Below are 25,748 nucleotides of genomic sequence, written 5' to 3' on the forward strand. Positions count from 1 at the left end.
GGGAGATATTTGTTTTCTTTTAGTTTTTTTCATTCATCATTTTTCTTGTTAGGGGATCCAGCTGTGTTCTTACATCGACTTCTCCTGGATTTCTACTGACATTATACTAGAAGGCCAGGTGGAGAAAGTCACCTGAGAGTCTCACTCAGACATTTGCATTCACACATGCACCTCTTCCGGAGAAAATAAGTGGGAACTGCAGAGTTCAGTGCATGTCCGAAGCAACAAGACAGGGGTGCTGAGACAAAATGCAGTCAATTAGGCTGCTGGTTTCCTGGCCTCCCGGGTTATGAACTTCTTTGATGGAACAGTTCTTCTGATAACAAACCTCGAACAGCACAGTCATTCAGAGTGCCCACATTAGTCAGCAAAACTCAAGATTCCTTTGTCCGCTCTCAAAAGTTGAACTTGTTTTATTCAGTGCCCTATAGTAAGCAATAGGGCTGTATGATATGATGATATCATGTGGCAATATAAAAAAATCTATCATTTCATATTACTGTAGGTTTTATCGTTTATTCCATTGTCTAGCAAATCCCTTTTAACAGCAGTATTTTTAATGTCATTTACACTAAGGCCCAATCCCACTTCACCCCTTGGCCCTACCCCTTGTTCTCAAGGGTTATGCTTTGTTATTAGAGGAGCAGTTAAGTTTAGTAACATCGCTGCTATACGCTGGTTAAATCAAGTGCATCGTGTATCTTCAATTTGATATGGAATTTTTGTGAAAATACGGGATTATCAGGCAAAAAAAAGAACGCTACCATCCTAACGCTAGCACGGTTGCGATCTTTATTTTTTAAGGTTGTGGTGGAAAAAATTACCATAATACATTGAAATGATATTAAACTAAGATATTACAAACATTATCGTAATTTTTAAATCCTTATTAATGTAGAAAAGACTACGTTTGTGGGTCTCCCTTCCAGTGATTCGCAAGGCATTCTGGGTACCCATAGGTTTGAAGTGAGGGTCGGAATATTCTCAGTTTCGAGGGCTATAAAGCCCTACCCCATAGCCCTACCCCTCCGTCCCAACAGGTATTGGAACAGCCTACCCCTACACATGAACGCGCAGAACGAAGGGGAAGGGCCAAGGGGCGAAATGGGATTGGGCCTTAGACAGCTCTTTGTTCTCTTCAGGAACGGAACACGAAGGCAACACAAACAAACACGGAGGAGAGTGAACGTCACACGGAACGTAGGAATTCTGAACAGGAGCAAGACTCCGACTAGCGGAGGCAAAACGAGGAGCTCGTACCTAAAAAGCCATCGTCCCCTTGGTGGATTTGAAGCATGGTACCCTTGCGTACTCAGAGTATAACACAAGCTTTTTCTCAAAGCACCACAAGGCAAAAAATCCCAAAAGTGTAGGGGGATAACAGCTGCAGTCGCAACTTCTGCAAAAGCATGGCCCCAAATGATCCTGGTTGAGAAAAGGTAAGATTACTGAGCAACGATATATATTGTTATGTGGATATGAAACGACGTCTTTCACAGAAAAAATTGCCTCTTAGATGGACCTGAGGTTTGTTTTCTGTTATATTCCTTGTTAAAATAATAAAACTAAGGTTTCACGTATGTGTGCTTTAGAGAGTGTTGTGAACAGAAGAGGTCAAGAGGGTTGTCGTTTAAAGCGTTTACATGCACTCTGGTAATTCGATCATAACCCGAGTAAGGCAATACTCAGATTATGGTGACTGTCATACAAACATCTTAACAAAGTTATCTTACTTAAGCACAACTCAATTTACAGAGATAGATTACTTTCAAATGACTGAGCATGTATACATGATATAGCCTGCTACTTTGCTTTATTGATTTTTCATGCTTCACACGTCCACACGAAGTGAGCAGGTGTGTAAAAATGAATCATTTATTTGGGATTTGCATTTCTAATTGTAAGTACTACTATATGTAACACAGGTTGCATTGAGGTAATGTGCAAAATAACACTTATTTTAACACTCCTATTTTCTTCATAGATGCTCATGGACTTGATTGCTAACTATCAAACCCCTCCTAGAGTAGATGTACTAATGTATCCCTGTAAAATTCATGGACAAAATATCACATGAATTATGTTGTGGCACTATCACCAAGTAGCTCTCTGAATGATAAAAAAAAATTCATTGGATGGAATACTAATAAATTGATATTCTGCTCCTGGTTGAGCGTCAGGAAGGAAAAGCAGCTCCTACTTCCTGCAGCAGTGTGAACCTGTTCTCATCTTAACTGGCACCTGTGTCAGTCACATGGCCGCATCAGGCTCACAACTAATAAATCACTGCTACTAAGTGAGCGTTTCCTTTCACTGCTTGGAATCAACAACCAGGCTAATTTATAACCAGAGGAGGCATGAGGGAGAGGCTAAAATTGGCTGTGGAGGTCAGGCAGGTTATCTGACTACATGTCTTCACCTGGCATAAATGACAACAAACAACTTCAGTCAGCTATAGACGTAAAACATACTTCAGCACTATTAATAAAAACACAAACTACTTGCCCAGATTCAAGTAATCCAGGGTCTTCGATGAGAGGATGAACTGTACCATACCAGCTGACTGAACAGTGACCCACAAAACACTGCAGCTCTTTGTTTAGGAATTCTGGACTTCCATAAAATCAGGATCTGTTTAAATCACTTTAAATATGTTGGGTTTATTTAGGCTCACAAATTAATTTATCATTTAACAATAGTGCTTTATAGTGTGATGTATAGAAATGTGAGAACATGAGAAAAGATGTGGAAGAGATGTTGATCCCTAGCGCTGAGCATGCAAATGAGATTCTATATGCAGTCCCTTTACATTGTAGAAGCTGAAACAAATCCACTTTTACCCAGAATACAACTTTTTGGACTGTAACTTTCCGAGTCCTCATTAACGTGTTCAGTTCTGCTGCTTCATAACAGTATGACCCACATGCCCAAAATAGAGGACTAGATTCTGCAGCAGAAACATTTTCTGAACATTTATAAATATGAAGTAGTGGTGACTGAAATTCAGCAAAGCTTCCCCACATTCTATTGGTTAAACCGGATATCACACTGCACAGAGAGCAGAACAAATATAAATCCACAAAGGCACATTTTTCCATCTCTTTTAAATCTTGGTTTAAAGACTAACTTTCAAGGGAAGAAATGAGTCCATTAATGCTGGCCGGGACTCTTCATTTCCATGCTACTGAGATGTTTAATGAACGGAGGGAGCCAGGGAGGCACAGAATAAGTAAGTCAGAGAGACGGCTTCTGATTTCCTCAAAGAGACGATGGAGTGAGGTCAAAAGCCCAAACTGCCAATGAACCATCAAGGTGAGACCCATAAATCACAGCTCTGAAATTCAACAGCTTCCTAAAAGCTTGACTCACTCACTTAACTCAGCTCATTTCCCAGACGTACACACACAAGTTCGTTTTGGGCGCACGTCACCATCTAGTGAAAAAAAGTATTACATTTCTCAGAGAGAACCACTAACTTGAAAATAACTTTTGTCCCTCTGAAAACTGTAATTTAGAAAACATATAAGTGTATTTAGATGAAAGAAATTTGTATTTTGTGTCAACGTTCGTCAAACAATTACAGTGGTTAAGTTTTCTTTTGTCTAGATTTATCTCCAATACAGAAATGGTCAAATAAAATATAAAGTGATCTGCCTCCACAAACCAGTCAAAGACAATGATCATAAAGATATTAGCTAAAATTATCTTTCATTAATTATGCGAGGGAATAAACAGTTTCAAACTTATATGAAGATCAGCACAGAACAGCTTAAAATCTGCAACAAGCATTCATGATCTACAACATATGAATTAATGAAGTTGAGTATCCGAGTCTGATGAAATCTGGATCCATGCTTAGACTACAAGATGTACTGTGAACTTGGAGTATAAAGGTTCTGATATTTCTTCATGTTATCAACACAGTTAATGTTTTTATTTGATGTGTCTTTAATGAAGTTTTGTCAGATGGTGAGAGTGGTCAGTTTGCGGATGATGGTAAGTAAAACTTTGATGCAATCCCTCCACACTTAAAAACAAAAAAAAAAGTAAAGGAGATCACAATTATCATCTAAATAAATGGCCTCCATAGCAGGAAAGCTGGGAACATGGTGCAGTCTCCAGGATGTGAAACAGGCACAGGTTTTGCACTGATAATGTCAAACTAAAAAAGTTTTCAGAGCCTTTGTGCTGCCTCGGCCAAGTGCCATTCTCTTTGACCCCTCCAAATTCCCCTCCCCCAGGCGGCCTCCACTCCACCTCCTGTCTCACTCTACCTTGACCCTCAAAACTTACAAATTCAAAAGCACAAAACCCTTCTTATCACTACAGCTTGCAAATTATGAATGAACAGTGAACTTGAACCCTACAAGTAGAAGTCGAAGAAAACACAGAGCTACAAATCCAGCAGTAAAACTAAAAAAGGGTAACAGTAGGAAACATTTACATCAAAATCAAAGAGGAATCAAACACAGTTTTGAAAATAAAAGCATGTTGGGGATTCTTAGGGTGCAGACAACTTCCTAAAAGTGCTCAGAGAGAAAGAGAGACGCACTCACCACATAGATCCGGACATCTGAGCCCAAGAATGGGAGATTCCTCTCTTGTCTTTCTCCGATCAACTTCCATTTTTCTAAGCTCCCATATGGCACCCCCACCCCTTCGATCGGCAGAAGCAGAAAGTGCGACAGAGGGAGAGTCAAACACACAGGGGAGAGAGAAAGAGAGAGAGAGAGACTGAGCGAGAGGGAGAGAGAGGGAAAGAGAGACAGGGAGAGAGAGAGCGAGAGCGAGAGAGAGAGAGAGAGAGAGAGAGAGAGAGAGAGAGAGAGAGAGAGGAGAGAGGGGAGGGGGTATTAGTCCTGCTGTGGAGATGGAGGGGACTGTTGCAGCTGTGCAACCCCGTCAGTATCCCCTCAAATCCAGTCCTCCCCTCAATGTGTGTCTGCAGCACCGCGGAAAAAGGCAACGGAAACAAAGTGATCCTCTTACACACAGCCCAGAGAAAGAGAGGGAGACGGAAAGGAGAGGGAGAGAGGGAGAGAGAGAGAGAGAGAGAGAGAGAGAAAAGCATGCAGAGGGACCAGCAAAGAAAGAAAACAAGCAGGCTAGTTAGAGGGCCGCGGCAGCTGAAGAAAAGCAGGTTCAAGTTTTCAGCGTTTCCTTTACTTTGTCGTAGAAACTCAGACGGCCTAATGGGAGGTAACAAGTGAGAGCTTCTAGGAAGGCAAGGAAATAGTGCATAATACCTTCCAGCTTCTTTCTACCCCCACTTCTCCCTCCCACCCACTCCCTACTTCTTTTCTCTCACTCTCTATCACTCTTTCTCTCTGTCTCTCTCCCTCTCTCTCTCTGGTAATAAGCCTGGCTGCTACAACCCCCTCCTTCGGGCGCTGGAATGCAAGGCAAGAGTTTCAAGAGGCCCAGTTAGACAACCTTCATAGTCACTGCACCTTGACCCCCCAGGTCAGTATGTGTGTGTGTGTGTGTGTGTGTGTGTGTGTGTGTGTGTGTGTGTGTGTGTGTGTGTTGTGTGTAGGAGAGGCAGGGAGCTTTAGTTGTGTCTGTGTATAATAAAATTTGTGGGGGCCAGCTTTGCCTCATGAGATCACATAACCGTACCCGGACAGCCACTTGACAGAGTTAATACTGTCGGACATTTACACCACTGTTGTAAGTCACAATCAATCTCACACTGACTGCTGATACATGCACACACTGGCTGCCTTCAAACTGGTCTGGTTGGGGAAAGATATTAAGTTTATGACCTTTATTTTTCACTTTTAATTTCATTTACTGTTTCTTTCTGGTTTTATATTATTCGTGGTTGTTTGCTCAATCAGTTGTAAGACTATGAGGGTGTCTTAGTTTGCAGTGTTTTTCAACATCACTGTAGCATTATAGAGGCATGGCCAACTTATAACAACACTGTGCTGCCAAAAACATAAAGAAAATAATTTGTGTGAAGCTTTCAATCGTTTATTCATGTTGTTCTCAGATTCCACATCTCAGAGGCAGATAAATCGATGCAGCTGGACTCAGTTTTGTTTGGACACTCTCCTGAAACAAGTGTTTAAATCCCACCAATCAGGCAGGTGTGCGTCATTCAAATCAGAGACGCTGGTACTGTCTGCCGGTCAGGGCCCGGTATTGTAACTGCTCTGCATGTAAAAAACCTATTCTTCAAATTCATTCAAGTGTCTCGGCTAATACGGGTCCCTCCAGCCCCCAATCTCTATTTGTCTCACACTCTTTCTCTTTCTCTCAAACACACACTCACACACACAAAAGCCCCCTCAGTGCTTTTCAGCAAAGTGAGACTATCACATACAATTATACTGTATATTCAGGCCTTTGAGTCATTTTTCTATGACCGATACATGAAATGCATTAATCCAACTGATTTAGCATATTATGTTTATATAATTTCAGTGTGAAATCTTGCTATCTTGTTGACAGTTTTTAAGAATTTTAAAACGAGAGACTTATATTATACCTAAGCATTTTGTAACAAAAAGTAACAAAGAGAACAGAAACACACTGTCACATACAATTTAATGACTCAATGCCATGATCGTAAAAAGTAAACAAATAAACCAGATCACTTACCAGTTAGAATCATGTATCTGCCTCAGTCAGTCTCCAGCCGGCAAGGCAGTCCAGACAGGAAGATCCTGTTAAAGGAATAATATACATTATGCATCCACTTCCAGGACCCAGCTGGGTTTATATGATGAAGTGAGATATAATTAGGTGATACAATTGGACACTCAAACGCTGATATAACACTAAGGTTCCATATTTTTGCATTTTTTGATGAAGCTGGTAGATAGAAAATAACTGTTTAAATGTGTATTTTTCTGTTTTTAAATAAACTATATGCCTTGTATTTTGTGATTTGTTGTTTGTAAACTATACCACTAATATATTTGTGAATATATTTTCATGTTTCTTTAACCCTCCCAAGGCAATAATGACTTAAAAGATAAATATGTACATATTTCCTAAATTGTAGCCCCACAGGCCAGACGGATGTTTCTCAGTTACATATTCAAATCTCTTAAATATTTTAGCTAAATTTTAAACTTTTCCAGTCACTGATTTGAATGGTTAGATTTGCAAGATTTACTGGTCTCAGGCGATGAAGTTGCAGATTGCAACAAACTGAATGACCCTCCCCTCCCCCTCCACTTCTACAGTGGCCTCCAAGTAGCATAACAGAAGAGGACCCGCTCCCTATGTAGATACAAAGGGATTCTTAGAGTCAGTTGATTATACACTAATGAAAACTACAAATTGAATATTATAGTCAATTGCTAAATCCTATACACTAATCTTATAACAAGCTAGTTCCCCCCCTATTCCCACTCGTAAGTCTTAGTACAATACAGATAAAGTAGTTAGCAGTTATTTGATGTTTCACAGGCAATAAACATAATGCAAGATATCTTAAGTCCTAAATGATATATGTTTAGTAATGACACTGCTAGAGTTTTTTTTTCATGGAAAAATTCCATTTATATAAAATCACTGATATTTAACAGAAATTAATGCTCGACCAGAAAGTATTAACTGAGATATTTTTGATCAAATGTCAGTTTTGTACTTTCTCCCTGACCAGATTTTAAACATTCATTAGGAAAACTACAGTTGTCACAAGTGAAGAGTGGAATTTCTCTTGGCTCTGTCTTGGGCCTCACTCTGTCCTGACTTCAGCTATGTTATTTTGTTGAAAAAAAAATTCTGTTCCAGTATTGTTCTGCTAACAGTCACTTCTATTCACCTATAAACCAAAGTGACAGCCATGAACCATGGACACTGAATGAATGGTCAGATTCTCATACCTATATTACACAGGAACAAAGCTCTCCATTCTTCTCTGGTAAAGGGCTTTGGAATGCACCATGTTTGTTACAGATGGAAACTTTGCTTGGAAAATATACTTGCTTGTTATAATGTAAATTGAATCAAAGAATGAATCTATCAATGTATTGATGATTAAAAACATATTTTTTTAAATGACTGAGAATAAAAACATAAATAAGCCTGAAGGTTTTTTATTTATGTTATGCTGAAGGCTTATTTCCATTGTGGTCCTCAAGAATAAAACTTCACAAACCACAAGATAAAGAACAAAACAACTACAAGCAAGCAAAGACAACACAATCATCATATAAATAGCATAGGTAGCAGAGAAGCTATGTCGACATTCTCATGTTTTCTTGCTCACAAAAGTGAAAAATTAAACATTCACTTGTATTTTGTAACAATTACTTTAAGAGAATTTCAAATGTGCTCTGTGAAATAACTCAACTCAAATTTGTGGAGTGATTATGCAACTGTACTGCTGCACTGTAGAGAAATATATTTTTTGCCAAATGGGCTATTGAATCATATGTTTTAAAATATCAGATGTTCTCACCGCAGAGAGAAAGAATTCATTACTTTTAGTATGTTTTTAACAAATATGTAGGTGAGTAATATCTCAATGAAAATGAAAAAAATGTCTAATTTTAACCAGATAAGCCTTTCTAAAATATGCAGGATCAAGATGAATAGACCTTATTGATTTATTTTGACCTGTCCACACAGAGATGGTTGTGTAATCAATATGACTTTGAACTACAGTTCCAGCTTATGTGTGAAGATGTGAGCTGTCCAGGAGGATAGCTGCACTGGCCATAAGCTTAGTTCTCCATGTTCAACTGGCATTCAAACTCATTTTGCATCCAGATTGTATCAAAATATGATTTTAACCATAATAGTCTCTCCAGTGTCGACATTGAAATTCAACTGCTGCTACCTGTCTGGTTTGGAACAGCTGCAAATCCATGGTTGCCCCTCTGTGTATGTGGATTGACAATGCATTTACACTAACACTGTTCAATGTGGTCACAATAAACCACCTCTACGATAGATTGGCCAATCAGATCACAATCCATCCTCAGTGGGGCATAGGTGTATTTGCACCTGTGTTCCATGTGGTCAAGCTTTATCAGACATCGATCTGATCACCCTAAAAGCATTTTAATGCCAGTTGTAAACAGGTTATGATATTTATCTTGGTGAGTGATTTTGAAGCCAGTCTATAATACAACCAAGATTGTCTTTAGCAATTATTTATAATGAACTCTCCAACTTGGACAACAAAATTTGATGCGGTTGCAAATTTGACTTTGGAAGCAACTAGAATGGCCTCTTATACCCAAGGGTAGGGATAATGTTATTTTCTGATAGTTCCTCACTAAGAGTGTTCTCAGCAAATCTTTTAAATCTGTGTGCACAACTATTTAACATCGTCAGCATGTAAAATAGGTTTGCCTGAGGCAGCTTCTTTTAAGTCATTTATATATAACATAAAAATAAAGACCCCAGTAACCATTTCAGTATGATTTGATATTCATCTTTTACAGTATAATTCTCATGATTATCTTTGAAAGGGCACTGGTCTGTCTCTTTTAGGGGAATGAATCTTTTTAAAAATAATTTTGGGAACATTACCTGACTAAATACACATATTAAGGAAGAGTGGTCACTTCTGCAGCATCTCTAAACTAAGAAATCCCACCAGATCTGAACTTGTGCCTTTAGTAGGATTCAATCCACAATAGCCATTTTCATTAACTTCAGAAAATGTCCAGACAGTGTGGATTCCTTTGTGAGATACCACTAAAAAAATTGGGAACATTTTCAAGAGTTTGCAGTGAATCCTCCGGACAATATCCTAGTGTTCTCGCATGGGCTCATTCAAACATTATCCTGAGTTTTTAATAATGGCATGGAAAACTCCCGAGATGGTCCGGAGATTCTGAATTAGACATTTGCATTTTCACATATAGCCTCTCCAGATAATTTCAGGAGATTATCTGGAGTTCAATGCATGTCTGAAAGCACTTAAGCTAAACTAAGAACAACGATGTTAGAAACCTTGAAGATAATAAATGAGTTTGGCTTGATTCCCTTTTGTGTTACCTGGAAGCTGTGAATGTCTGTCAAACTGTTTTTAACAACTGTAGTAAAAAGTATCTTATTGGATATGCATATGAAAAACGTTTGATTGTCGTTAATTAAACCTACTTTCATTCTGTCTAATTTATTAATCAAGTCATTTATATCACCCTCAGTATTTCAAAAGAAAAGTGGCATTTCATACTATCATCACTATATCATCTTTACAAATAGGTTTATACATATTATATATTGTATTAATATGAGTTCTATTTTCACACCAGCTTGCTTTCAGGTTTACTTCCTGTCAGCTATAGGTCTTTTATTACATCCGAAATATTGACATGTCCAAGCAGGAAAGCACAGGTTGTGATTAATGCAGTAATAATGGTTAAATTCCATTTAGCCGTTCCTTAGTTCTTAAGCTTTTTCCTAGCCCCGTGAAACCTTGTGTGAATTATGGCCATGACTTCTGGTCATTAGCTAAAATAACCTTACAGCGCATATATATACATCCATATCGCTGTATGCACGCTAATGAACAAGAAACTCCCAAATTAAGTTGGAGGTCATTTTGAAATGGTGTTACCAATTACTTACAGAGGAACTTTAGATTTTTCAACTGTAAGATGTCTCACTGGATTTGCATTTTCATCACAATTCTTAATCTAACAGATCTGTGTCAAGATAGTTGTTGTTGATCAATCCTGTATTTGTCAGCTTTTAAATCTTACCTCCACCTGCTACCACAGAGGGACGGGAGGTTGATGACTCAGTGACATAGTGACAGTGAGCCAGCGTGCACAAAACCAAGACCATGAAATTAAAACAGCTAAATGGAATTCAGCCATCGTTTATTTTATTATTTACACCAGCGCTTTTCCTACTGTGACAAGCCGATGTCGTCTGTGACAAAATATGCATATTTGCTTCGTGGGATGGTTTACTAGGACACATCTTTAATGTTATAACATAAACCTGTGCTTGTATATTTAGTTAGCTTCAAATTGTAAAAGGTTTCCAATTTAAAAATCATTATTATTTGTCCAGTGGCAAATGAGATTAATATTAATAGGTTTAGTTTCACCTAGCATAATGTTTACAGGTTAGAAATTTGGATGCCTTGAAAATTCAATATTTTTCACATACTAATACAATGATAAATGAAACTAGATTAGAATGTTGTGACTGTAAGTCATTCTCATCAATATCTGGCAATTGGGTCTGTTACAGCACAATATTCACAATCAGTCATAATTTCGACTTTTGACAAAACAAAAGTATCAGAAGTTCAAGACTGTGATCCAGCCCCTTCATACTTTAGAAACGATTATTGGAAAATATTTATTTTGCGACTACTTCAACTTTGTCTTCTTACTACTAACTAAGTAATAACTTAGGTTATGTTTACCTTCTTTCTCTCACTCCTTCTAAACTTTGTTGAGAAAAAAACCTTTATACAAAGCTATATGTTAAATCTCAGTCTGCTTTGAGTCGGCTCAGAATAAATCCTCTTCAGCTCTGTAACTTAAAACTGGTTTGTATGACTTCAAAAGGCCTGGTCAGTGAGGGCTGAGATTCAGGTCCATGTGCAATAAAGACTTTCCAGCTTTGCTCTTCACAAACAGCCTGGTGTGCCATTGTCCTTCTCCTTCCTATTCTTATTCTTCTTCTAAGACTACAGGAGGCCTAGCTGCATCCCAAGCCTGATGCTGCCCTCCACAGGTAATAAACAGACATACCTACTCAGTAACTGTTCAGTGGGTGCAAAATTGTTAAATTTTACAATCAGTTTTTTTGTGCAGTACTGTTTATATGTTACTAAAAATTGGGGTTTTAAGAAGAATTCATGTTTGGGACTTACAATATTGGCAGCATGGGCACTTGAAGGAGTAAACTTGTATCCTGCTTTCATGCTTGATGTCTCATGTGTAACCTTATTGGGACTCAGCACATTGGAGGATGGATTATGTGCTTATTTTACACAGGACAGAGGTATTTATCATTATCTGTTTCTGTGAAACATAAGCTCTCTCTGCATCTGTTTATGTGATTCTGAATGTGCCACACCCCTACTGTTAGATGTCACAGCAGATGACACATCTGGAAACCTTTGACAGCTCTGCTCCTCTTTATGGGAAAGCTACATGTTTGAAAATGACACGTAGGCTAATCAAGAGTCAGAGGTGTGAGTTGACACAGACAGAGGCTGAGGCCACATCCACATTACTACGTGTCAGGAGTTTTAGAGCCACTAAAACAGAGGGGTTTGTAAATGCTGCTGGCCCTGTTTTCATCTTAAAACTCTGGTGCTGTGTTTTAATCTGGACGGGCAGATGTTTGGAAACGATAACAAAAACCCTCACAACAGCTTGCTGGTTGGGTCTCTTTGGTGACAACGTAGCCTTCGCAGATTCATCAGGCTCCTATCACATGATCCCCTTCAGGTAGAAAACAACTGGCATCAGCCTCAGCTACCAACGAGAACACAACATGGATCAATCAACTACAAGCATTGCTGACCCTGTTGCCCAGTGTACGGGAGGGGTCATGTGATATACATTTTCAGGTGTGTGTTGTCATGGATGGGGATTGAAACTGATACGCAGCCACATCGTGTGGATCGTGATCTTTTTATTTAAAAGGTTCCATAGAGCTTACATTCCCTCAGAGACTCTGTCCTTTACCTTCTCCTCCTCTTATACTCGCTATCACAAATACTCCAGACACACTGTGATATGTCAATATTAGCAATATTCATATTTTTAGGTTGTGACGTTCTATAGCTTAAGTCAAACTATAGGAACAGACTTTCTGGTGATGATTTCATTATTATAATGATAAAGCAGGGCTACGTTGCACTTACCAATACTTCACCGGCTGTCTTGCCTTGTCTACAGAAATAGAGGACACAGACAGAGAAAAGAAAATTAAAACAATGCCCGTGGTTTGTAGCTGCTCAGTTTAGTTCATTTATTAGGTCAATGATTACCCTTACGTCATGACATGTCAAAGTTTCATTAATCACATCTTACAAATATGAGTCTTTATACAATGTCAGCAGGATTAATACAGAACTTCTGAACATGATCAATTTGACTGAAGGAAACAAAAATGGCCGTCGGCAAATTAAGTAGGAATTCCCTGCAGATGAAGGTTAGTTTTAATGATTCCTATTTGAGAAGTGGAGGTCAGTGCCAGTAAACCTGTGGCCACCGGAAACCTGAGGTTGGCTCTCATCACTCTTTGTCAAAATAGTGTAAAAGTGGATTAATTTAAATATTATTAAATGGATTCCTGTGACCTAAGAAAGATAGTCAATATGACAAAGAACACCTGAGGCACAGCACGCACACACACACACACACACACACGATTAGAGAAACCTCTAATGACATGCATTATGTTTAGAGTGTTTTTTTGTTGTGTTAATGGTTAAAACCACATGGGAGCTTATTTTAGATTCAATCCACAGCAACCTTCAGTTAAAAACAAGCAGCCAAGTGTTTGGACAACTGCATAAGAACAACACCGGAGAATAAACATGGAAACAAAACAAAGTACAAGTAAAACAAACAAATGAGGGATATTTAAGGCTCCTGTATTCCTTCTGTTTAATTAGTTTTAAACGCAAATGCTTATTCCAGTGAGACGGGATCCAGCCACAGGCTCAATATGAAGCAGAGAAAAACAGAGAAATGAAAAAGTCCTTTGATGAAAATGAGTTTCGATTGCAGTCGGCTGTTTGATGCACTCACCCCAGGTCTCAGCAGTTTCAGTGGGATTCAGCTGCTCTGTGTGAGGAGGAATCTCACACTGGGATCAGCTGTTGGCACAGACACACGTTTCCTGGCTACTAGGGTTTTTTCTGTACAAAATGTGTTTCCCCTTCTACAACAATGTGCACAACTCAGTGTAACACAACCTTGTTTATGATGCACAGTCATACTGATAATCAACTTGATCAAGAATTGTTTTAGACAAACTCTACATCACTACAATGAGATTTGAACCAAGAGCACCGCACCAGCTAACATTAACAAGCTAGCTTACGATGCTAACGTCAATAAATTAGAACCAAATGAGGCGGTTTAATATTTATTCTGGTTAAATTAAGATTAAATAAGGTCAATTTACACATATTAATTTACCACACACCTGTCTTAGTAGAAGTCTGTCGAGGAAATGTGGAGGAAAGCAGTGAACAAACCAAACAGACATGTTGTCTCCTCAAGTAGCATCACAGGCACTGGTTTTATCAGACAGCCTGAAAGTCAACAGGTCCCACAGCCCTGACTGTAGCTACAGGTAAACACTAAGCACTGTGGGTTTCTCCAAAGTACACGTTCCTGGTTAAAGCCAAGTTAGTTAGTTAGTTAGTCAGATGGTTAGTTAGTCAGTCAGTCAGTCAGTCAGTTAGTTAGTTAGTTAGTGTTACTAATTACAGCAGAGTTTAATGTCAGAGCACCCTATACTATATACATTCACCTTGGTGAAATATTAATTTAAATAGTTAGTTAGTTAGTTAGATAGATAGATAGATAGATAGATAGATAGATAGATAGATAGATAGATAGATAGATAATGTTAATGCTACTAACTACAGAAGAGTTTCATGTCAGAGCACCCTATTCTATTTAAATTAACCTTGGTGAAATATGAATTCAAACAGCTAGTTAGTTGGTTAGTTGGTTAGTAAGTAGCTGCTGAAACATTTTAACCATCCCAAATTTGTATTTTTTATTTAACTAACCCTTTTCAGTTGTAAACATTAACAGCATCGTCTCCCGATCATTGTTTAAAAACGATGAGAATTAATACATGTCGGCCTGGCAGCTATCACAACCGGCATCAGTCATAGAGACAAGTTCTTCATGGCTGCTGCCAATATCAAGTTTACTGTCACATGCATTTGTCAAACTGTTGATGTAATGAAAGGTTCTTTGAGGACAACCTCATAAATACCTTTAACACTGCTTATTCCGTCGCCCTGCCAAACAGCCGGAGGGCTCTAAATAAAGCGAGATATGCCAAGTGAGCTGGCAGGAAGAACAATGCTCTCAGTGAGTTCCTCAGTGATCGGAGCCACGGGATGGGGGAGGGAGGGCAAATTAAGACGAAAACTGTGGACTGAGAGGACTTTAGGTAATGATTTATGGCCCTGGGATTCAGTGAATGTTTCTTCATATATTTAATGCATTAGCCCTCGTCTTCATTGACTGGGAGCCAAGACGCTCTTTTTTTTTGCTGATTGTGACTTTGCCTGAATGGGAAACTGAATACTGAACTGAGCTGAATGCTTTTCACAGGAGAACTCGCTGCTCCTGCTTCGTTCCCTCCACTCCGTCCTCATGGCTTCATCTCTTATTGGCTGCTCCTGAAGGAAAGTCTTCAATAGCACTTAAGAGTTACCTCATCAATGCCATAATCAAGAACTTATTACAAAGGATTAACCAGAGGCAGGAATGTGTTTTACTGCAAATATAAAAACCACACAGTAAAAACAAAGAAACACTATCATTACACAAAATATGCAAACGCTGCCACTATTTGAAGTTGTTTTATAGATGCTTTTTCCACAGAATCACTGATAATAGTCTTTAGGGAACATAAAGTACACTCATAAGTTTTACTAACTGTTTTTATGAATATTGAATCACCAGCCAACCTTCATTCCTCACAACTGGTTTTAGCTGTATATCACGAGAGCCACTCTCATCAAACACCTCATTTGCTGAGCTATTTTTAAACAGCGCTCTCGTGGCTGCTGGAGAAAATGTTCAGTGCTTTGTCAGCATCCTAGCTGTCTCTCCCTGATTTAGGCTTGTTGGTATTAAATAGTCTGAGTATTTACTGTAGATGAAATTAAATTATGAAATATTGTATAACTCCACACTGGTGATGCATTGATCTCGGTAAATTGCATGTCAACTATCCCACTAAATCCCCCTGTGGCCATCTTGTGATGTCACTGATTCATCCTGTTGCAGAGCAAACATATTCTGTGTCCTCTCCACATGTGCTGGTTGAATGCAGATCATGAACTCAGTGCCACAATGTGTGTTTGGAGGGGGCCCGATGCCACTTCGTGCTTTTTCACAGAATGCTCCAAGAGGCGCTGGGTCTGTGATTAGAGAGAACAAGAGGGGTGGTCAAGTACGAGGTGACCTCGCTGCCTCTTTTCCCTTGTCCTCCAAGTGGAAGTCATCTCGACAAGAAAAAACAAACACAGTTTTATTTCCCTCTGCACAGCATGCGATGTGGGTCTGCTGTCACTTCCTGAATCTAGGCTGAAAACGGGGGGCAGAGTGTCTGCCATCAGGGCCCCAAGGCTCTGGAATGAACTGGCCGAGGACGGCTGTCTGAGACAGTATCTTCTTTTAAATCTCAGCTGAACAAGTATGTTTTTCAGACGGCACTTTTCTGAATTTACTTGGGGTGCCAGGCTATTTTGGTCTTTTATTTCTATCGTTGTTATTTACGTACTTCCATCTGCATTTTAACCATTTGTTTTCTTGTTGTGTAGCACTTTGTACTTTGTGTTGAAAAGTGCCCCCTAGATAAAGCCGATCTCAGCAGTTTGGTGGCGGCTGCTGGGCTGCCACTAATGAGGCAGTCAGTCAGCCACTTCACCTTTTGTTTGTCGGCTGATGGAAGTCTTGTTTGACCCAGCTGCATCTCCATGGAAGTGGCACCTTGAGAGGGCCCCCCCAACCCCTCACCTCAGTGGCCCTCTCCCACCAAGTTTTCTCATCACATCCCGGTGTGTGGCAGGAGCTGCTGTGAAACACCAGCCTCCTGGCACAGAGCCCACATGGCATTCTTCTCCCCGCACAACTTTTATCTGACCATAAAACACGGCCCAACAAGGGAGGACTCCCAGAAAGCACCATTAAGTGTTAAGTGAACGGGCAGCAATTTGAAATCCCTTTCTTACCATCAGCTATTCTCCAACCTGATTATAAAGAGCTGCTTGTTAATTGATATTCAGTTCAAGGGGGATTAACGACCAACATGAACAAAGATGTTAAATATGTGTTCAGAATGGCTGTGTGAAGAATGCCCTCCGCTGCTCCCTATTCATGCTACGGCTGGCAACGTGAGCTCGGAGCACTCTGTGCCGAGAGGCTTTTCTCTCAATCAGCCACTGCAGCTGCACGGCCCAGCTTCCATCACAACTTGTTTTGTACATTTCTAAGGTACGAATTCTTTGACATTCACAAAATGCTGACTCAACTGAACACAGACTCACATCGAAGGGGAGAAGGAACTGAGCAACATTCCCCAACTGCAAAGTGGAGATCCTCTTTTGGTCACTTCTGTGGTTGCTTCAGGTGCTTCTCTGACTGTCACTGTGGGAGCACGGAGAGATTCATGATTACCTGGGGGAAACAGTGTTCATCTTTTCAAACCGGAGCACATTTGCCAGCACACCGGACAAAAGATAACATATGAACTTACAAACTAAAATATCGTTTTCCTTCAAAAGCAAAATAGAAACTAACACTGAAGCTTTGTCTGATTGTTAGGATGACTCAAAAAAAAAATATGGAACGGATTTTATTAAAACCTGGTGGTAGGATAGGATAAGGGCCTAGAAAGAACATATTAAATTTGGGGCTGGATCTAGACAAAGTTCTAGACAATAAAAAATCTTTTTTTGACATTTTCATGAATTTACTAGGGAATAATTTATGGATCATGATGAAAGAAATCAGGCACATTAACAGCGACTGTGTGCAATTTAGAGCATTTATGAATTAAAATGTGATTTCAAAACCGGACAAATGGGCCTTGGTGGAGTTATGTGCTCTAAATGTGACTATGATGATCTGAAATAAAAAACAAACAAATACTTTTTATTTTACTTTAGACATTTTGATACATACCAGTCCAACATAACAAAAGCTTTCACCTTCGTTCGCCTTCTTGGGTGTTGGAAAATACTATGTTGTCACACTGCTGATTTAAATACACCCTGGGATGTGCAGTCTCAAGATTATTATCCATCTTGAGCCACTGAAACTTTTAACATAGGTGTGATTACTTGTTTATGGTTGGGCCAATATAGTCAGGTGTACATTGTGAAATTAAAAAATTCGTTTTTTTACATTTGTAAAGTAGTGAGAGCTCAACAGGTGACAGCTTTGTCCTACATTTAATGTCCCCTACCTGTTAGCACTAATAATTATTTTGTGTTTTGATTTGAATACTTCTATATTCTTCAGGTGATCAAAATGTCATTATAAAGCAAATTGTATTATGAAAAAACAAAAATTCAACATCAACACAATTATCACATTATCGAGGTGTCGGTAAAAACACTGATTTCACAAGTTATCAACTTTATATAACCTATATATTAATCTTTTGGTAGGACAATGAGACATTGATTTATTTCCACTTAGTACCTACATATTATGTTTGTGCATTCTGCAGTCTAAAAAAAACAAATATTCAAAAGCTCAAAATACTTGATACAATTCCAGGTTCAGAGGTGTGTACACTGAGGAGACTTTAGACCCATCGAGGATAAGCGACAAGGAGGAGTAGTGAGGAGGATGGAGGAGGAAGATCGTGAGTACGAGGTAAAGAGGTGCTGAGGTGCCAGGTAATGGACAGCCTTGAAGGTAAGAGGGAGAATCTTGTAATCGATATGATGTTTGACAGGGAGCTGACTATTTGTTGGAGCACGGGGATGATGAGTTCTCTGGAGGAGGCTCTGGTGATGATCCAGAGAGCTGCGTTCTGGACCAGTTGAAGTTTATGGAGAAGCTTGAGGGGAAAACTAGAAAGGACAGAGTTGCAATAATGGATACGGCAGGGCATTTACACAGATAACTGGATTTGAGGCACAGATTCATTGTTCTACTTCCTTTTCTAAATACACTGATGAGATTCCTCTCTTCCAAATAAAAAGTAATCATAAGTTCCATAATTGTACGCATGTGGGAAATCAGTGCCGTTGGTCCATAGTTAGAGATGTGGGGAGATCTTTTCCTGCTTTTCCTGATGGGTACTACAGGAGAACTGCTGCTTTCCAGCTTTGTGGAAATGTTCCTTCCTGCCAGACCTTGTTATGTAAAAGTAATATGACCTCTACATGCTACATGAGACATATGGCTCAGGGTTGTACAGTACAGATCTTTTCCTGGAGCAGTTAGTCCTGATGTGCACATAGCCTGTTTCATTTCCATTAGTGTGAAGGGAGTATTAATTGCATCACCCCTCTCGCCCCCTCTCTCTCTCAACTATTCTTTATTTGCTTTACTTGTTTTTCTTTTTATTCCTCTTATCTCCTTTCCTGACATATTTCCAGACCATTGACCCTCATCCAGAGCCTCGACAAACATATCCAAGTTATTTTCCAGTCCTGGCTACCCCCACTCCTGGCTTATTTCCCTCATCTTCTTTATCATTCCCCACACTTTGTCTCTATGGTGTCACAAAATGTCGTCCAATACTTCCCAAGCTTTGGGTTTGTCAAACCACTGCTTGCATTCTCTAATACCGTGTGAAATGTTGGAAATTCGGATTTAAAAAAAACATTTTAAAAGCCCTATCATGCTTTTTTTTATTACCTGACTGCATTCGTCATTCCTCCCCTGAACGAACTTCTGCCTTTTCTAACCAGATCCTGCAGGAGGCAGCCTTATCAGCAGATATACAGTTGTAGGTTACTTGGACACATACATGTGCCATCCATCGTTTGAGGGTCACAGAGACAAACAACCCTTTAGAAACTTCAACTAATTCAACCCCTATCTGCATGTCTCTGGACTGTTGGAGGAAGCCAGAGAAATCCCACACAGACACGGGGGCAATATGCAAACTCCCCATGTGCACATACTGCATGTACGACCTGTGCACATGCTTGTGTTATGGGAAATCTGTGGCCTCCACTTCCGAGCCCCGATCACAGCGTAGAAAAGACAAGATACACCTGTATGTCCTGTGGGATTCTGGGAACTCAGTGGCTTTGTGGGAAGACACCACACCGTCACATTGTCACAGACACAGCTCTTGTTCTGTGTTTACTGTAAAATGTAGAAATGTCAGACTTAATGAGAAAACACTGACCGGTATTGACCGCCGCGCTTTACATCTACCAGTGTTTGTCTACTTGTTCCAATAATTACTATGCTCATTGAATATATAATTAGAAGGACTTGGCAAGGCTGTTTATATTGTTTTAGCCCCCCCCCCAAAAAAAAGAAGGTCATGAATGGGGTCTGTGGTGTTTAAATTTGGATGCTGTTGGGAAACCAGAATAAACCACCAATTAAGCCTGTCCATCAGTATCATGGACTGTATAAACTGCCACTGTTTCTGCTCTATAATCATCACAGAACTTGGCCTCACGCCCCACTTCAAGTCAATGGAAATAATGAGCAAAATTAGGGGATACCGCTGCCAATAATTATAGTGAGCGTCCCGTAAATATTTGCAGCTCAACAAAGTCTGCGTATATGGGTCTATCAGAAGGCCAACTCCAAGGTGGTTACACACAAACACACACAGTTGTAGTTCACTATTGGGGATGTTACACAAACTTGAGTTGATTAACGTAACCAATTAACTGGTGTTTAGTGTAATATCTGTCCCCGAAGGTAGTCTATGGGATTCCTGCCTCGGTATTTTAAAAAACGAGGGTAAAACAAGGACAAAGGACTCTTACTGTAAATCTCCAAGTCATATTCCTTCATAAGCAGAGATGAAGTGGATTATTGATCTCCACACTGGTAGCAGCAGGGACAGAGAGTGGAGCTGCACTGACAGCGAAGGATCTGTATGAGGAACAGTCACAAATGATGTCTGCCCTTTGAGAAAATAGAACTCATTTGAGAGAAAGTCAACAGTGGCCTATAAATAGAGTGACTTGGATAATAAAAATAACATTGAAACAATTGTGTTGCTGTGTTGTTACCCTGCTGAGTGGACAAAGTACTGTGTAAAAAAGACTGAAGACAAGATGGGCTGGTGTAAAAGTTTCCTTATTTGGTTTTGCGGTGGTGATAATCTGAACCGGTGGAGACAAGCTGAGGAGGGAGTGTGAGGCTGGAGCTTTTCACACAGTGAATGGAGCTGTACGACAACCTGAATGTGCATCAGGGCTACTCACAACTTCTCTGCTAACAATAAGTCCCTTTGTATAAAAACTGTAAATGGACAAACTGCTTCAGTTGCATGTTGTCAATGACGACATGTGAGTGAGCGGCGCAAATAGTAAGATCAGCTTTTTAATGTGGGATGTCAGGATGAATCTGCTTTGTTTATGTTACTGGTACACTGAGAGATTTAGTTAAAGGGATAGTTCATCCAAAAATGAAAATCCACTCATTATCTACTCACCACTATGCTGATCGGGGTGTGAACTATCCCTTTAAGATTCAGTGTGGGGAAGTAACTACTCAAATATTTTACTTAATTAGAAATTCGATCGTTTTTGGGACATAAGTCATATTTACCTCCATGGTTTCACCCGTTTGGTTATTTGCTTGTAAACAATTATGGGACGGATTACCAGGAAACGTTGTGGAAGGATGTGGAATGCGTCAGAGAAGAACCTATTAAAGTTTGGTGGTGATCCAGATTAGAGGGCGCACCCAGGATTTGTTTTTTTTCACTTTCATAAACATTACGAGAAAAGACATTTTTAAATATTTATGTTGATTTCCTAGGGAATAATTCATGGATTCAAAAACTAGAGACATTTAGAGAACTGATATGTGTGCGTGTGTGACATTTGGTGCAGTTTGATAGAAAGGGCCTGTTGGGCCTCAGTGGATGAATGTGCTCTGCTCTGTGCTGTCTAGTCTCAGCTATGATTCAGAGAGAAAAGTTGTATATTTTACTCCAGTAAAACTTTGGTTGCATGTTACTTTGCTGAATAATTCGACATTAAGGAAACTACCAGCTGATTTAAATATGACACTTTGCTGATGATTAAATCAGTGGTTTCCAATGCTTTTTGGCTTCTGACCACTTTCAAAAACACAATGTTACTTTCCAGATGTCTGCGAGTTGTTAGCAGTTCCAACAAATAGTGATTTCCCTGTAAATTCTCACATGGTTCCACTTAAATCACCATTCATGTGTCTGAAGAGGTCAAATTATCCATTTTTGAATGTTTGAAATACCCTAAAAATGAAAACAGATTTTTGTAAGAAAACTTTCGTTTTTTTCTTTGTCTTTCTTCACTCAGTCATCTCACTACCCTGAGATTTATCTTGTGGCCCACCCCCAAACACAAATAAACTACCTAACTGTATATGAACTATGTAGCTCGACATCCACCAAGTTTATATATCTAGAGATATATCATATATTATTATGATCAAAACTTTACTTGGATGGAGTATTTTTACAAAGCTGTATTTTTACGAAAGGATCTGAAAACCACCACAGTTCAGATGGGAACATTTTTACATAAAAAAAGCTTGAGCTCATGCGCAGGAACAAATCAAACATACCCGTACGCACCAGGGTTGACAGTCTAAGTGTTTCAAGAGCTGAAAATGCGGCTCGCTGATTTAAAAAGGAGGCCAGAGCAGAAAAGCTGCCAGCCGACAGCCCAGTGGTACAGAGAGACGTGAAGGATCGTAAAGCCAATCGCAAATTGTCAGCAGAAGTTCACCCCGAGCCAATGACAGACACGGTGTAAATGCTACAGACCATCAGACACCGTGTTCGCAAGGCTGCTGTCAGCTTGAAGTTATTCCAGTGTGTGCACAAGTTTGGGTTGTTATCCGTCCTTCGAAACTCAGATCTGTGTCTGCCTTCAGTCAACAGAGACCCACCATCAACATCATGTGGTCCAAGTCTTATGTTCCAGGAGCACAGACATCTTCTTGCGTAAACTCCAGGGTCCGTGTGTATAAAGGTAAACAACTTATGGTGTGGTGTGATTATTACTTGTGTGTATCTCCCCAGAGGATGAACTTTTGGATCTGATCGGTGAAAAGTCATGGTCAAGAGACATATGGTCCAAAAGACATATGATCCTAGAGACAATATGAAGTTTATATTGATCAGTAAACGATTCCCCATCACATGAAGTCAGAAGACGCCCCTTTCCAGGTATCTCTGCATCCTAGAGGACTATTCATTTATGATCATATGGCTAGAACAATGTACTACTGTTAATTCTTCATGACTTCATTATTAAATTGCATAATTACAATAGAAAAGGGACTTAAAGGGAAATAAAATGTGTATGTATCACCCCTCCAAGAGATTCCTGTTTACAAAGTGGACGTTCCAGGTCTTTAAAAAGTGGTATTGTCTAAATATGTATAAATGTCCCACTGTCAATATTTCCACATCTCAGTGCAGAGTTCAGATATACAATTTTTTCCTGAAGATTTTTAACTGTAATTGCCTGATTGCGACATGTTCAGATGGCAGCTTGGTATTGAATGTCTTTCTGGATTATTTTCAGGTTTTTCAGTGTTGATTTCTTCAACTTTGAGTAAAAAAAAAGAAAAAAAAAAAAGCAGCTTAATCATAATAATGAATAAAACCTCAGCTCAAATATAATCATCTATTGAATTAACAAACATGTACAGAGTAGGTGATGTGTGCACCTGAACAAGACTGTAACTCGCTGATCAAGATACTGGATTAGATTAATATACTGGTTACTCTGTTATGTTTAAGTTTGGAGAAACACTCCAGCATATTTTCAGTATTTTCAATTAGGTAAGGTAACGTCCATGTGACCGTCTGCCTGGTGCTGGCAGCGATGTTTTGAAAAGGCATTTCCTGTCTTCATCACATGGATTGATTGAAGTGATCCATGTTCCAGGAAATGAATTTCCCTGCAGGAAATTAGACCAACATTTTTTATTAAAAAATAGCAATTGCAAAGCAGCTAGAGAGGAGGCTGTCCTATATCTTTATTATTTTTGGCCAAATGCTTGTAATCTTTGGATTTTGCATTGTTAATGAAATTCTAATAAACTTCATAATGGCAGCTAAATGATCACAGTGAATAATGGAGGTTTGAGACCGACAGCTAATGTCAATGGGACTTTAAGCGTGACACTGAACCTCGTCTCTCATCCCTCACTGACCGTCGCTCTGTTAATCACCTTGATGTCTCAAATCAAAGACTATGATCAGTGCAGTGTTGAATGTCAGTCAGTTATTATCGTGCAAGTGAAGAAACAATAAGGCAAAGCATTTTTTTATTTGGCCTAAAGGGGCCATAAATAAAACTTTATTCTCTCAATTTATTAACAAGCCACAGGAAGTCTGTGGCCGTCTACCACAGCACTTAAAACATCTCACTCTGCTGCAGTCCACGAAGACATGAGACCCATTTGAGATACTGCGAGCCGCTGATAGAACTGGAGGCTCCCTTCCTAACTTCCTTAGAAAAATAAAACAAAACATGGTAATACTGTACCAAACTGGAGGCCGAGCAGCAGGGTGATCCTCTCCACGCAGAGAAGGGTGCTTTAGAAAGGGCTATGAACGTGGCTGGAGAAGCTTGAATCAAGCAGCAACAACAACAGTAATAAACTATGAAAAACTCTCAAACTCTTGTTTTTTAACAAATCTGAAGCAGAGTGTGCTTTCAACCACTGCAGGCTGGCAGTCCCAGTTATTCTCCCCCCCCATCAACTTCTCATCTCATAGTTACTTATTCCCTCCCAACAGTCTCTTCCTGCTCCTTTCCGCCATTGTGTTTTGTTTGAAATAAAAATCAAATAATATTTATTGTGATAAAACCTATAGCAGCAAAAGAGAAACAGAGGAATAACAGCTAGAAGCAAGTGACCCCTGGATTTATAAAGGAAGGCATGGGTTAAGAGAGGTCCATGGATTTCTGCCCTGGGTCGGGCCTGTGAAAAAGGGAGGGGTGTCTGGCCGCCCCTCTGAGCTCATCTCCCCTCGCTGGGGATCCTGCTGACGGCAGCCACGATGCGGCTGAACCGTTCACACAGCTCCAGAGTGGAGTAGGAGGGCAGCTTGGGCGGGTCGTGGAAGCTTTTGATCTCCGTGGAGCAGTCCAGTAACTTGGGGAGGAAGTCGGTTAGCTTCTCCTGGAGGTTGGCTGCCAGCAGGGGGAGGACAGATGGAAAGAAAGTGGATGATTAACTGTTTGAACATTGCAGCATAATGTAGTGAAAATGTAACACAGAGAACACAGGGCAAATATTTTAACGTGATATCGCAGCCTGTTCCAGGACCGAATCAGACTGAACCTCTGGTGAATTGGTGTCTGGGTGATAATATTGTGATTTCCCTGAACAAAGGCCAGGAACTCTGAGAACATGCTCTCTGTGGACTGATACTGGAATGCACTGATAAAAGCTGAGTCCTTTCCAGTCTTTTTTTTCTACCAACACATTCTTTTCAGGAGCATTTTTGAATATTTCCTTGTGGATTTTGATCAGGTAAAGTTACTCTCCTGGCTTTGTTATACCCTTCAAAACATATTTGCATACTTACAAGCTTTTCATATTAAACAAGAAAGATATTAAAATGACGTTGAGTAGGGCTCTTGCTGTAATCTGCTGAGATGTGGGCCAAATGAAATTGTATTTAGATTTATTGCTACTTCTATAAATTATTATAATTATTAAATACATTTTTGGGAAAATCTGTGGATGCTATGACCATCAATGAAATGATCATCTATCTGCATAATCCAAGTAAATATTAGTATTTTGTATTAGCCAAAACTGAGGTATAGCAAACTAACTAACAAACAGCATTACGATAACACAGACCGACACATATACACGGGGACAATATTGTTAGTGTGAATTATTTCAGCCATGATAAACACTTTG

At 39.6% G+C, this 25,748-nt stretch overlaps 1 protein-coding gene and 1 long non-coding RNA gene across 4 annotated transcripts in view; both read right to left on the reverse strand.

Moving 5' to 3' along the window:
• Positions 1 to 6,593: 6,593 nt before the first annotated feature.
• On the reverse strand, positions 6,594 to 14,185 carry LOC118122006. The gene is made up of 4 exons (XR_004698419.1): positions 14,104 to 14,185; positions 13,704 to 13,771; positions 12,812 to 12,839; positions 6,594 to 6,671 (listed from the first exon to the last, which is right to left on the reverse strand). It is a non-coding gene; the product is annotated as an uncharacterized LOC118122006 (long non-coding RNA).
• A 9,933-nt stretch (positions 14,186 to 24,118) lies between these two features.
• usp25 (ubiquitin specific peptidase 25) overlaps positions 24,119 to 25,748 on the reverse strand; it is a 30,506-nt gene continuing 28,876 nt past the window's right edge. For 2 of the 3 annotated variants that reach the window (XM_047343492.1, XM_047343490.1), the window contains one exon: positions 24,120 to 25,006. In XM_047343492.1, coding sequence (XP_047199448.1) covers positions 24,834 to 25,006 — 173 coding nt within the window. In that variant the 3' untranslated portion in view covers positions 24,120 to 24,833. Of the gene's footprint in view, positions 25,007 to 25,748 lie in introns of all 3 variants that reach the window. The other variant, XM_047343491.1, reaches the window with a different exon arrangement.

Source organism: Hippoglossus stenolepis, chromosome 15 (genome assembly GCF_022539355.2).
Source record: "Hippoglossus stenolepis isolate QCI-W04-F060 chromosome 15, HSTE1.2, whole genome shotgun sequence".
NCBI classification, from domain to species: Eukaryota; Metazoa; Chordata; class Actinopteri; order Pleuronectiformes; family Pleuronectidae; genus Hippoglossus; species Hippoglossus stenolepis.